The 15,062-nt window shown below is 35.6% G+C and overlaps 1 protein-coding gene across 1 annotated transcript; it reads right to left on the bottom strand.

Moving 5' to 3' along the window:
- Window positions 1-13,733: 13,733 nt before the first annotated feature.
- LOC135142579 (uncharacterized) lies at window positions 13,734-14,934 on the bottom strand (the record flags this gene model as incomplete). The annotated part of the gene is made up of 1 exon (XM_064074300.1): window positions 13,734-14,934. A coding segment is annotated over exon 1 (1,201 nt), but the record flags the coding sequence as incomplete, so codon positions are not given.
- Window positions 14,935-15,062: the final 128 nt, after the last annotated feature.

Here is a 15,062-nt window from a genome sequence, read left to right as displayed (position 1 = left end):
TACAGTTTCTAGCTAAAATTTGATGGTTTCGTTGCACTTTCCGAGCCCGTAGGGTATCTGAGTGGCTTAAAAGTACAAGAAAACACTTCAAAAGTGACGTTTCTGAAGAATTTTAACAGTTTTCTTGTATCTACGAACGCCAGAATGCATAAAATTGACCTAAACGTCTCCTTTTCCTATTCTGAGTCGATTCTGCATGCTTTAAGTGTGTTTGGTGGCTCAGAACCATCAAAAAACGTTGAAATATAGTTCAAATTCAATAAAAATCGACAAAAATACAGTTTCTAGCTAAAATTTGATGGTTTCGTTGCACTTTCCGAGCCCGTAGGGTATCTGAGTGGCTTAAAAGTACAAGAAAACACTTCAAAAGTGACGTTTCTGAAGAATTTTAGCAGTTTTCTTGTATCTACGAACGCCAGAATGCATAAAATTGGCCTAAACGTCTCCTTTTCCTATTCTGAGTCGATTCTGCATGCTTTAAGTGTGTTTGGTGGCTCAGAACCATCAAAAAACGTTGAAATATAGTTCAAATTCAATAAAAATCGACAAAAATACAGTTTCTAGCTAAAATTTGATGGTTTCGTTGCACTTTCCGAGCCCGTAGGGTATCTGAGTGGCTTAAAAGTACAAGAAAACACTTCAAAAGTGACGTTTCTGAAGAATTTTAACAGTTTTCTTGTATCTACGAACGCCAGAATGCATAAAATTGACCTAAACGTCTCCTTTTCCTATTCTGAGTCGATTCTGCATGCTTTAAGTGTGTTTGGTGGCTCAGAACCATCAAAAAACGTTGAAATATAGTTCAAATTCAATAAAAATCGACAAAAATACAGTTTCTAGCTAAAATTTGATGGTTTCGTTGCACTTTCCGAGCCCGTAGGGTATCTGAGTGGCTTAAAAGTACAAGAAAACACTTCAAAAGTGACGTTTCTGAAGAATTTTAACAGTTTTCTTGTATCTACGAACGCCAGAATGCATAAAATTGACCTAAGCGTCTCCTTTTCCTATTCTGAGTCGATTCTGCATGCTTTAAGTGTGTTTGGTGGCTCAGAACCATCAAAAAACGTTGAAATATAGTTCAAATTCAATAAAAATCGACAAAAATACAGTTTCTAGCTAAAATTTGATGGTTTCGTTGCACTTTCCGAGCCCGTAGGGTATCTGAGTGGCTTAAAAGTACAAGAAAACACTTCAAAAGTGACGTTTCTGAAGAATTTTAACAGTTTTCTTGTATCTACGAACGCCAGAATGCATAAAATTGACCTAAACGTCTCCTTTTCCTATTCTGAGTCGATTCTGCATGCTTTAAGTGTGTTTGGTGGCTCAGAACCATCAAAAAACGTTGAAATATAGTTCAAATTCAATAAAAATCGACAAAAATACAGTTTCTAGCTAAAATTTGATGGTTTCGTTGCACTTTCCGAGCCCGTAGGGTATCTGAGTGGCTTAAAAGTACAAGAAAACACTTCAAAAGTGACGTTTCTGAAGAATTTTAACAGTTTTCTTGTATCTACGAACGCCAGAATGCATAAAATTGACCTAAACGTCTCCTTTTCCTATTCTGAGTCGATTCTGCATGCTTTAAGTGTGTTTGGTGGCTCAGAACCATCAAAAAACGTTGAAATATAGTTCAAATTCAATAAAAATCGACAAAAATACAGTTTCTAGCTAAAATTTGATGGTTTCGTTGCACTTTCCGAGCCCGTAGGGTATCTGAGTGGCTTAAAAGTACAAGAAAACACTTCAAAAGTGACGTTTCTGAAGAATTTTAACAGTTTTCTTGTATCTACGAACGCCAGAATGCATAAAATTGACCTAAACGTCTCCTTTTCCTATTCTCAGTCGATTCTGCATGCTTTAAGTGTGTTTGGTGGCCCAGAACCATCAAAAAACGTTGAAATATAGTTCAAATTCAATAAAAATCGACGAAAATACAGTTTCTGGCTAAAATTTGATGGTTTCGTTGCACTTTCCGAGCCCATAGGGTATCTGAGTGGCTTAAAAGTACAAGAAAACATTTCAAAAGTGACGTTTCTGAAGAATTTTAACAGTTTTCTTGTATCTACGAACGCCAGAATGCATAAAATTGACCTAAACGTCTCCTTTTCCTATCCTGAGTCGATTCTGCATGCTTTAAGTGTGTTTGGTGGCTCAGAACCATCAAAAAACGTTGAAATATAGTTCAAATTCAATAAAAATCGACAAAAATACAGTTTCTAGCTAAAATTTGATGGTTTCGTTGCACTCTCCGAGCCCGTAGGGTATCTGAGTGGCTTAAAAGTACAAGAAAACACTTCAAAAGTGACGTTTCTGAAGAATTTTAACAGTTTTCTTGTATCTACGAACGCCAGAATGCATGAAATTGACCTAAACGTCTCCTTTTCCTATTCTGAGTCGATTCTGCATGCTTTAAGTGTGTTTGGTGGCTCAGAACCATCAAAAAACGTTGAAATATAGTTCAAATTCAATAAAAATCGACAAAAATACAGTTTCTAGCTAAAATTTGATGGTTTCGTTGCACTTTCCGAGCCCGTAGGGTATCTGAGTGGCTTAAAAGTACAAGAAAACACTTCAAAAGTGACGTTTCTGAAGAATTTTAACAGTTTTTTTGTATCTACGAACGCCAGAATGCATAAAATTGACCTAAACCTCTCCTTTTCCTATTCTGAGTCGATTCTGCATGCTTTAAGTGTGTTTGGTTGCTCAGAACCATCAAAAAACGCTGAAATATAGTTCAAATTCAATAAAAATCGACAAAAATACAGTTTCTAGCTAAAATTTGATGGTTTCGTTGCACTTTCCGAGCCCGTAGGGTATCTGAGTGGCTTAAAAGTACAAGAAAACACTTCAAAGGTGAAGTTTCTGAAGAATTTTAACAGTTTTCTTGTATCTACGAACGCCAGAATGCATAAAATTGACCTAAACGTCTCCTTTTCCTATTCTGAGTCGATTCTGCATGCTTTAAGTGTGTTTGTTGGCTCAGAACCATCAAAAAACGTTGAAATATAGTTCAAATTCAATAAAAATCGACAAAAATACAGTTTCTAGCTAAAATTTGATGGTTTCGTTGCACTTTCCGAGCCCGTAGGGTATCTGAGTGGCTTAAAAGTACAAGAAAACACTTCAAAAGTGACGTTTCTGAAGAATTTTAACAGTTTTCTTGTATCTACGAACGCCAGAATGCATAAAATTGACCTAAACGTCTCCTTTTCTTATTCTGAGTCGATTCTGCATGCTTTAAGTGTGTTTGGTGGCTCAGAACCATCAAAAAACGTTGAAAAATAGTTCAAATTCAATAAAAATCGACAAAAATACAGTTTCTAGCTAAAATTTGATGGTTTCGTTGCACTTTCCGAGCCCGTAGGGTATCTGAGTGGCTTAAAAGTACAAGAAAACACTTCAAAAGTGACGTTTCTGAAGAATTTTAACAGTTTTCTTGTATCTACGAACGCCAGAATGCATAAAATTGACCTAAACGTGTCCTTTTCCTATTCTGAGTCGATTCTGCATGCTTTAAGTGTGTTTGGTGGCTCAGAACCATCAAAAAACGTTGAAATATAGTTCAAATTCAATAAAAATCGACAAAAATACAGTTTCTAGCTAAAATTTGATGGTTTCGTTGCACTTTCCGAGCCCGTAGGGTATCTGAGTGGCTTAAAAGTACAAGAAAACACTTCAAAAGTGACGTTTCTGAAGAATTTTAACAGTTTTCTTGTATCTACGAACGCCAGAATGCATAAAATTGACCTAAACGTCTCCTTTTCCTATTCTGAGTCGATTCTGCATGCTTTAAGTGTGTTTGGTGGCTCAGAACCATCAAAAAACGTTGAAATATAGTTCAAATTCAATAAAAATCGACAAAAATACAGTTTCTAGCTAAAATTTGATGGTTTCGTTGCACTTTCCGAGCCCGTAGGGTATCTGAGTGGCTTAAAAGTACAAGAAAACACTTCAAAAGTGACGTTTCTGAAGAATTTTAACAGTTTTCTTGTATCTACGAACGCCAGAATGCATAAAATTGATCTAAACGTCTCCTTTTCCTATTCTGAGTCGATTCCGCATGCTTTAAGTGTGTTTGGTGGCTCAGAACCATCAAAAAACGTTGAAATATAGTTCAAATTCAATAAAAATCGACAAAAATACAGTTTCTAGCTAAAATTTGATGGTTTCGTTGCACTTTCCGAGCCCGTAGGGTATCTGAGTGGCTTAAAAGTACAAGAAAACACTTCAAAAGTGACGTTTCTGAAGAATTTTAACAGTTTTCTTGTATCTACGAACGCCAGAATGCATATAATTGACCTAAACGTCTCCTTTTCCTATTCTGAGTCGATTCTGCATGCTTTAAGTGTGTTTGGTGGCTCAGAACCATCAAAAAACGTTGAAATATAGTTCAAATTCAATAAAAATCGACAAAAATACAGTTTCTAGCTAAAATTTGATGGTTTCGTTGCACTTTCCGAGCCCGTTGGGTATCTGAGTGGCTTAAAAGTACAAGAAAACACTTCAAAAGTGACGTTTCTGAAGAATTTTAACAGTTTTTTTGTATCTACGAACGCCAGAATGCATAAAATTGACCTAAACCTCTCCTTTTCCTATTCTGAGTCGATTCTGCATGCTTTAAGTGTGTTTGGTTGCTCAGAACCATCAAAAAACGCTGAAATATAGTTCAAATTCAATAAAAATCGACAAAAATACAGTTTCTAGCTAAAATTTGATGGTTTCGTTGCACTTTCCGAGCCCGTAGGGTATCTGAGTGGCTTAAAAGTACAAGAAAACACTTCAAAAGTGACGTTTCTGAAGAATTTTAACAGTTTTCTTGTATCTACGAACGCCAGAATGCATAAAATTGACCTAAACGTCTCCTTTTCCTATTCTGAGTCGATTCTGCATGCTTTAAGTGTGTTTGGTGGCTCAGAACCATCAAAAAACGTTGAAATATAGTTCAAATTCAATAAAAATCGACAAAAATACAGTTTCTAGCTAAAATTTGATGGTTTCGTTGCACTTTCCGAGCCCGTTGGGTATCTGAGTGGCTTAAAAGTACAAGAAAACACTTCAAAAGTGACGTTTCTGAAGAATTTTAACAGTTTTCTTGTATCTACGAACGCCAGAATGCATAAAATTGACCTAAACGTCTCCTTTTCCTATTCTGAGTCGATTCTGCATGCTTCAAGTGTGTTTGGTGGCTCAGAACCATCAAAAAACGTTGAAATATAGTTCAAATTCAATAAAAATCGACAAAAATACAGTTTCTAGCTAAAATTTGATGGTTTCGTTGCACTTTCCGAGCCCGTAGGGTATCTGAGTGGCTTAAAAGTACAAGAAAACACTTCAAAAGTGACGTTTCTGAAGAATTTTAACAGTTTTCTTGTATCTACGAACGCCAGAATGCATAAAATTGACCTAAACGTCTCCTTTTTTTATTCTGAGTCGATTCTGCATGCTTTAAGTGTGTTTGGTGGCTCAGAACCATCAAAAAACGTTGAAATATAGTTCAAATTCAATAAAAATCGACAAAAATACAGTTTCTAGCTAAAATTTGATGGTTTCGTTGCACTTTCCGAGCCCGTAGGGTATCTGAGTGGCTTAAAAGTACAAGAAAACACTTCAAAAGTGACGTTTCTGAAGAATTTTAACAGTTTTCTTGTATCTACGAACGCCAGAATGCATAAAATTGACCTAAACGTCTCCTTTTCCTATTCTGAGTCGATTCTGCATGCTTTAAGTTTGTTTGGTGGCACAGAACCATCAAAAAACGTTGAAATATAGTTCAAATTCAATAAAAATCGACAAAAATACAGTTTCTAGCTAAAATTTGATGGTTTCGTTGCACTTTCCGAGCCCGTAGGGTATCTGAGTGGCTTTAAAGTACAAGAAAACACTTCAAAAGTGACATTTCTGAAGAATTTTAACAGTTTTCTTGTATCTACGAACGCCAGAATGCATAAAATTGACCTAAACGTCTCCTTTTCCTATTCTGAGTCGATTCTGCATGCTTTAAGTGTGTTTGGTGGCTCAGAACCATCAAAAAACGTTGAAATATAGTTCAAATTCAATAAAAATCGACAAAAATACAGTTTCTAGCTAAAATTTGATGGTTTCGTTGCACTTTCCGAGCCCGTAGGGTATCTGAGTGGCTTAAAAGTACAAGAAAACACTTCAAAAGTGACGTTTCTGAAGAATTTTAACAGTTTTCTTGTATCTACGAACGCCAGAATGCATAAATTTGACCTAAACGTCTCCTTTTCCTATTCTGAGTCGATTCTGCATGCTTTAAGTGTGTTTGTTGGCTCAGAACCATCAAAAAACGTTGAAATATAGTTCAAATTCAATAAAAATCGACAAAAATACAGTTTCTAGCTAAAATTTGATGGTTTCGTTGCACTTTCCGAGCCCGTAGGGTATCTGAGTGGCTTAAAATTACAAGAAAACACTTCAAAAGTGACGTTTCTGAAGAATTTTAACAGTTTTCTTGTATCTACGAACGCCAGAATGCATAAAATTGACCTAAACGTCTCCTTTTCTTATTCTGAGTCGATTCTGCATGCTTTAAGTGTGTTTGGTGGCTCAGAACCATAAAAAAACGTTGAAATATTGTTCAAATTCAATAAAAATCGACAAAAATACAGTTTCTAGCTAAAATTTGATGGTTTCGTTGCACTTTCCGAGCCCGTAGGGTATCTGAGTGGCTTAAAATTACAAGAAAACACTTCAAAAGTGACGTTTCTGAAGAATTTTAACAGTTTTCTTGTATCTACGAACGCCAGAATGCGTAAAATTGACCTAAACGTGTCCTTTTCTTATTCTGAGTCGATTCTGCATGCTTTAAGTGTGTTTGGTGGCTCAGAACCATAAAAAAACGTTGAAATATAGTTCAAATTCAATAAAAATCGACAAAAATACAGTTTCTAGCTAAAATTTGATGGTTTCGTTGCACTTTCCGAGCCCGTAGGGTATCTGAGTGGCTTAAAAGTACAAGAAAACACTTCAAAAGTGACGTTTCTGAAGAATTTTAACAGTTTTCTTGTATCTACGAACGCCAGAATGCATAAAATTGACCTAAACGTCTCCTTTTCCTATTCTGAGTCGATTCTGCATGCTTTAAGTGTGTTTGGTGGCTCAGAACCATCAAAAAACGTTGAAATATAGTTCAAATTCAATAAAAATCGACAAAAATACAGTTTCTAGCTAAAATTTGATGGTTTCGTTGCACTTTCCGAGCCCGTAGGGTATCTGAGTGGCTTAAAAGTACAAGAAAACACTTCAAAAGTGACGTTTCTGAAGAATTTTAACAGTTTTCTTGTATCTACGAACGCCAGAATGCATAAAATTGATCTAAACGTCTCCTTTTCCTATTCTGAGTCGATTCCGCATGCTTTAAGTGTGTTTGGTGGCTCAGAACCATCAAAAAACGTTGAAATATAGTTCAAATTCAATAAAAATCGACAAAAATACAGTTTCTAGCTAAAATTTGATGGTTTCGTTGCACTTTCCGAGCCCGTAGGGTATCTGAGTGGCTTAAAAGTACAAGAAAACACTTCAAAAGTGACGTTTCTGAAGAATTTTAACAGTTTTCTTGTATCTACGAACGCCAGAATGCATAAAATTGACCTAAACGTCTCCTTTTCCTATTCTGAGTCGATTCTGCATGCTTTAAGTGTGTTTGGTGGCTCAGAACCATCAAAAAACGTTGAAATATAGTTCAAATTCAATAAAAATCGACAAAAATACAGTTTCTAGCTAAAATTTGATGGTTTCGTTGCACTTTCCGAGCCCGTAGGGTATCTGAGTGGCTTAAAAGTACAAGAAAACACTTCAAAAGTGACGTTTCTGAAGAATTTTAACAGTTTTTTTGTATCTACGAACGCCAGAATGCATAAAATTGACCTAAACCTCTCCTTTTCCTATTCTGAGTCGATTCTGCATGCTTTAAGTGTGTTTGGTTGCTCAGAACCATCAAAAAACGCTGAAATATAGTTCAAATTCAATAAAAATCGACAAAAATACAGTTTCTAGCTAAAATTTGATGGTTTCGTTGCACTTTCCGAGCCCGTAGGGTATCTGAGTGGCTTAAAAGTACAAGAAAACACTTCAAAAGTGACGTTTCTGAAGAATTTTAACAGTTTTCTTGTATCTACGAACGCCAGAATGCATAAAATTGACCTAAACGTCTCCTTTTCCTATTCTGAGTCGATTCTGCATGCTTTAAGTGTGTTTGGTGGCTCAGAACCATCAAAAAACGTTGAAATATAGTTCAAATTCAATAAAAATCGACAAAAATACAGTTTCTAGCTAAAATTTGATGTTTTCGTTGCACTTTCCGAGCCCGTTGGGTATCTGAGTGGCTTAAAAGTACAAGAAAACACTTCAAAAGTGACGTTTCTGAAGAATTTTAACAGTTTTCTTGTATCTACGAACGCCAGAATGCATAAAATTGACCTAAACGTCTCCTTTTCCTATTCTGAGTCGATTCTGCATGCTTCAAGTGTGTTTGGTGGCTCAGAACCATCAAAAAACGTTGAAATATAGTTCAAATTCAATAAAAATCGACAAAAATACAGTTTCTAGCCAAAATTTGATGGTTTCGTTGCACTTTCCGAGCCCGTAGGGTATCTGAGTGGCTTAAAAGTACAAGAAAACACTTCAAAAGTGACGTTTCTGAAGAATTTTAACAGTTTTCTTGTATCTACGAACGCCAGAATGCATAAAATTGACCTAAACGTCTCCTTTTTTTATTCTGAGTCGATTCTGCATGCTTTAAGTGTGTTTGGTGGCTCAGAACCATCAAAAAACGTTGAAATATAGTTCAAATTCAATAAAAATCGACAAAAATACAGTTTCTAGCTAAAATTTGATGGTTTCGTTGCACTTTCCGAGCCCGTAGGGTATCTGAGTGGCTTAAAAGTACAAGAAAACACTTCAAAAGTGACGTTTCTGAAGAATTTTAACAGTTTTCTTGTATCTACGAACGCCAGAATGCATAAAATTGACCTAAACGTCTCCTTTTCCTATTCTGAGTCGATTCTGCATGCTTTAAGTTTGTTTGGTGGCACAGAACCATCAAAAAACGTTGAAATATAGTTCAAATTCAATAAAAATCGACAAAAATACAGTTTCTAGCTAAAATTTGATGGTTTCGTTGCACTTTCCGAGCCCGTAGGGTATCTGAGTGGCTTAAAAGTACAAGAAAACACTTCAAAAGTGACATTTCTGAAGAATTTTAACAGTTTTCTTGTATCTACGAACGCCAGAATGCATAAAATTGACCTAAACGTCTCCTTTTCCTATTCTGAGTCGATTCTGCATGCTTTAAGTGTGTTTGGTGGCTCAGAACCATCAAAAAACGTTGAAATATAGTTCAAATTCAATAAAAATCGACAAAAATACAGTTTCTAGCTAAAATTTGATGGTTTCGTTGCACTTTCCGAGCCCGTAGGGTATCTGAGTGGCTTAAAATTACAAGAAAACACTTCAAAAGTGACGTTTCTGAAGAATTTTAACAGTTTTCTTGTATCTACGAACGCCAGAATGCATAAAATTGACCTAAACGTCTCCTTTTCTTATTCTGAGTCGATTCTGCATGCTTTAAGTGTGTTTGGTGGCTCAGAACCATAAAAAAACGTTGAAATATTGTTCAAATTCAATAAAAATCGACAAAAATACAGTTTCTAGCTAAAATTTGATGGTTTCGTTGCACTTTCCGAGCCCGTAGGGTATCTGAGTGGCTTAAAATTACAAGAAAACACTTCAAAAGTGACGTTTCTGAAGAATTTTAACAGTTTTCTTGTATCTACGAACGCCAGAATGCGTAAAATTGACCTAAACGTCTCCTTTTCTTATTCTGAGTCGATTCTGCATGCTTTAAGTGTGTTTGGTGGCTCAGAACCATAAAAAAACGTTGAAATATAGTTCAAATTCAATAAAAATCGACAAAAATACAGTTTCTAGCTAAAATTTGATGGTTTCGTTGCACTTTCCGAGCCCGTAGGGTATCTGAGTGGCTTAAAAGTACAAGAAAACACTTCAAAAGTGACGTTTCTGAAGAATTTTAACAGTTTTCTTGTATCTACGAACGCCAGAATGCATAAAATTGACCTAAACGTCTCCTTTTCCTATTCTGAGTCGATTCTGCATGCTTTAAGTGTGTTTGGTGGCTCAGAACCATCAAAAAACGTTGAAATATAGTTCAAATTCAATAAAAATCGACAAAAATACAGTTTCTAGCTAAAATTTGATGGTTTCGTTGCACTTTCCGAGCCCGTAGGGTATCTGAGTGGCTTAAAAGTACAAGAAAACACTTCAAAAGTGACGTTTCTGAAGAATTTTAACAGTTTTCTTGTATCTACGAACGCCAGAATGCATAAAATTGATCTAAACGTCTCCTTTTCCTATTCTGAGTCGATTCCGCATGCTTTAAGTGTGTTTGGTGGCTCAGAACCATCAAAAAACGTTGAAATATAGTTCAAATTCAATAAAAATCGACAAAAATACAGTTTCTAGCTAAAATTTGATGGTTTCGTTGCACTTTCCGAGCCCGTAGGGTATCTGAGTGGCTTAAAAGTACAAGAAAACACTTCAAAAGTGACGTTTCTGAAGAATTTTAACAGTTTTCTTGTATCTACGAACGCCAGAATGCATAAAATTGACCTAAACGTCTCCTTTTCCTATTCTGAGTCGATTCTGCATGCTTTAAGTGTGTTTGGTGGCTCAGAACCATCAAAAAACGTTGAAATATAGTTCAAATTCAATAAAAATCGACAAAAATACAGTTTCTAGCTAAAATTTGATGGTTTCGTTGCACTTTCCGAGCCCGTAGGGTATCTGAGTGGCTTAAAAGTACAAGAAAACACTTCAAAAGTGACGTTTCTGAAGAATTTTAACAGTTTTTTTGTATCTACGAACGCCAGAATGCATAAAATTGACCTAAACCTCTCCTTTTCCTATTCTGAGTCGATTCTGCATGCTTTAAGTGTGTTTGGTTGCTCAGAACCATCAAAAAACGCTGAAATATAGTTCAAATTCAATAAAAATCGACAAAAATACAGTTTCTAGCTAAAATTTGATGGTTTCGTTGCACTTTCCGAGCCCGTAGGGTATCTGAGTGGCTTAAAAGTACAAGAAAACACTTCAAAAGTGACGTTTCTGAAGAATTTTAACAGTTTTCTTGTATCTACGAACGCCAGAATGCATAAAATTGACCTAAACGTCTCCTTTTCCTATTCTGAGTCGATTCTGCATGCTTTAAGTGTGTTTGGTGGCTCAGAACCATCAAAAAACGTTGAAATATAGTTCAAATTCAATAAAAATCGACAAAAATACAGTTTCTAGCTAAAATTTGATGTTTTCGTTGCACTTTCCGAGCCCGTTGGGTATCTGAGTGGCTTAAAAGTACAAGAAAACACTTCAAAAGTGACGTTTCTGAAGAATTTTAACAGTTTTCTTGTATCTACGAACGCCAGAATGCATAAAATTGACCTAAACGTCTCCTTTTCCTATTCTGAGTCGATTCTGCATGCTTCAAGTGTGTTTGGTGGCTCAGAACCATCAAAAAACGTTGAAATATAGTTCAAATTCAATAAAAATCGACAAAAATACAGTTTCTAGCCAAAATTTGATGGTTTCGTTGCACTTTCCGAGCCCGTAGGGTATCTGAGTGGCTTAAAAGTACAAGAAAACACTTCAAAAGTGACGTTTCTGAAGAATTTTAACAGTTTTCTTGTATCTACGAACGCCAGAATGCATAAAATTGACCTAAACGTCTCCTTTTTTTATTCTGAGTCGATTCTGCATGCTTTAAGTGTGTTTGGTGGCTCAGAACCATCAAAAAACGTTGAAATATAGTTCAAATTCAATAAAAATCGACAAAAATACAGTTTCTAGCTAAAATTTGATGGTTTCGTTGCACTTTCCGAGCCCGTAGGGTATCTGAGTGGCTTAAAAGTACAAGAAAACACTTCAAAAGTGACGTTTCTGAAGAATTTTAACAGTTTTCTTGTATCTACGAACGCCAGAATGCATAAAATTGACCTAAACGTCTCCTTTTCCTATTCTGAGTCGATTCTGCATGCTTTAAGTTTGTTTGGTGGCACAGAACCATCAAAAAACGTTGAAATATAGTTCAAATTCAATAAAAATCGACAAAAATACAGTTTCTAGCTAAAATTTGATGGTTTCGTTGCACTTTCCGAGCCCGTAGGGTATCTGAGTGGCTTAAAAGTACAAGAAAACACTTCAAAAGTGACATTTCTGAAGAATTTTAACAGTTTTCTTGTATCTACGAACGCCAGAATGCATAAAATTGACCTAAACGTCTCCTTTTCCTATTCTGAGTCGATTCTGCATGCTTTAAGTGTGTTTGGTGGCTCAGAACCATCAAAAAACGTTGAAATATAGTTCAAATTCAATAAAAATCGACAAAAATACAGTTTCTAGCTAAAATTTGATGGTTTCGTTGCACTTTCCGAGCCCGTAGGGTATCTGAGTGGCTTAAAAGTACAAGAAAACACTTCAAAAGTGACGTTTCTGAAGAATTTTAACAGTTTTCTTGTATCTACGAACGCCAGAATGCATAAATTTGACCTAAACGTCTCCTTTTATTATTATTATTATTATTATTATTATTGAATAGCATGCTCAAACAGAGTCAAGCTCCAATTACTGAGCATGCAACTTAGAATACACCTAGTAATTCAAACTTCAATTTATTATTTACTCAGAAAATTCACTCTTATTTAATTCTCTGATCGTACAGTGAAATAAATCAAGTTCATTTTGAACATGGTTACCTAATTCGCACATTGTATACAGTGGGGAGTATTTCAACACGTCTGTTCTGGAAACATAAACATAGAATAAATTTTTGCACCTAGTGTGATATGGTCTTGCACTGATATGAAAATTTAATTGTGCGAGTACTCTCGGACAGTCAAATATGGAGTTTATTAATTTGTGCAAAAATATCACTCGAGCTCTTTTATTCCGATCAGTCAGACTCTGTGCTGAGAACCTTTCCAATAATCTCGTATGGGAGTATCCTTGAACTGGATAGACGCCGTCATTCCGATAACAAAGGTATTTAAAAAATCTTCTCACCACTCGCTCCAGATTCTGACGATAATTTGAATAATGCGGAAACCATACCACAGAAGCATACTCTAGCTGACTTCTTACCAAGGAGTTAAAAATCCGCAGTAATGTCGAATTATTCTTGAAATCTTTAGAATTGCGTACTATATATCCATAGGTCTTTAAGGATTTGCTAACAGTTGTCTCAATATGCCTTGAGAATAACAATTTTTTATCAAATATTACTCCTAAGTCACTCACGATTTCTGGCCTACTCAATAATACTTCCCCTATCTTATAATTGAACAATATTTCATTCTTTTTCAGTCCGAAAGTCATTGTCACACACTTTTTTCTATTAATAGGCATCTTGTTTGCCTGACACCAATTGACAGTTGCTTCAAGATTTTTTTGTAAATTTTCACAGTCCTCCACGCTGTGTATTTTGGAATATATTTTGAGGTCATCAGCATATAAGGAACATTGCACATTCAGACCATTGACAATGTCATTAATGAAAACGTTAAAAAGCAACGGCCCAAGAACTGAACCTTGCGGTACTCCCGAAACTGCCTCAAATTCTTCAGATATATATCCGTGGACAAGGACGAAACATTTACGTTCAGATAAATAGGAAGAGAAAAATTTTAACAATTTAGGTGTACAACCAATGACGTCAAGCTTAGACAAGAGTATTCTGTGATCCAGTCTATCAAAAGCTTTTGAACAGTCTAGATAGATCACATCAGTTTGACAATTAGAATCAGTAGCGCTAGAGATAAACTGCGTAATCTCACACAAATTAGTTACCGTCGACCTACCAGGTACAAAACCATGTTGCACTTCCGTTAAGGAATTCTTAAGTTGGAATATCATTTGTTTGTAGATAATAAATTCGAACACCTTAGCGAAGTTATTCATCAATGCCACTGGACGATAATTTTCAACTATGTTTTTGTCACCGCTTTTGAAAATAGGAACAATTTTGGATTTTTTCCACTCATCAGGGAAAGTCGCACTTTTCAGGCATAAATTAATTAAAAACGTAAGCGGAGCAACTAGAACAGAGGCACATTCTCTAATTATTATGGACGGAATTTTGTCAGGACCAGCCGTAAATTTGGACTTGAGTTTATTAATCGCCTCGAAGACCTCTTGCTCAGAAACAGGAAATAATGACACATCGGGCCTTACAGAAATATACTCCTGTGTGGATACTTTGTCTGAGGAAAGGTTATACGCTGCTCTGAAAACGTTGGCAAATGCTTCCACGATATTTGTAGGACCTGATATATTCATATCATTAACGATCATATTAAGGGGTATATCAGTACCGCTTTTCTTAATCTTAACAAACTGCCAAAATTTTTTTGGATCATTGGAAATCTGCTCTTCAACCATGGCAATATAGTCTTTGTAAAGAGTTTTTACTTTCAGTTTAATGCGCCTACGCAATATCCTAAATTCCTCATAATCCTTGTTGTTACCATCTCGTTTGTATGCTTTCCAAAATTTTGCTTTCATTTTTATTTCTTTTATTATCTCTACAGAAAACCAAGGAGGGTACTTATGTTTACGAGGTTTATTTGTTGGCACCATCATAGTAAATATTTCATAAAGATTCCCATAAAACTCCTGGCAGGCTAAGTTTGCATTTGTGATATTGTAGAGTGTGGACCAATCAATGTTAGAGATGCCTTCAGTGAGTAAACCAATATTAACATTACGAAAATTGTAACTATCTGTCGGGACTACACCTTTTATATAACTCTGACGTCCAGCGATGTTATTAACATTTATCAACAGAGTCGGATGATACTGATCTTCGGGTACAAGATACTCATCAGATCTTGTAACAGTACAGGACATATTAGATGCAACAAGATCCAGTAGCCGATTATGAGCATTTAAAATATTATTGAGTTGAGATAGTTCAAGTGTTTCCAAAAGGTGAAGTAGTGGAACAGTATTTCCTAAAGAATTACCTGTTTCTAAAG

This window comes from Zophobas morio, unplaced genomic scaffold, assembly GCF_036711695.1.
Source record: "Zophobas morio isolate AGI-343-1 ecotype UQ-CSIRO unplaced genomic scaffold, CSIRO_AGI_Zmor_V1 ptg000049l, whole genome shotgun sequence".
Classification (NCBI taxonomy): domain Eukaryota; kingdom Metazoa; phylum Arthropoda; class Insecta; order Coleoptera; family Tenebrionidae; genus Zophobas; species Zophobas morio.
Note: the sequence above shows the minus strand (reverse complement) of the source record. Positions and strands in the feature narration are given on the sequence as shown.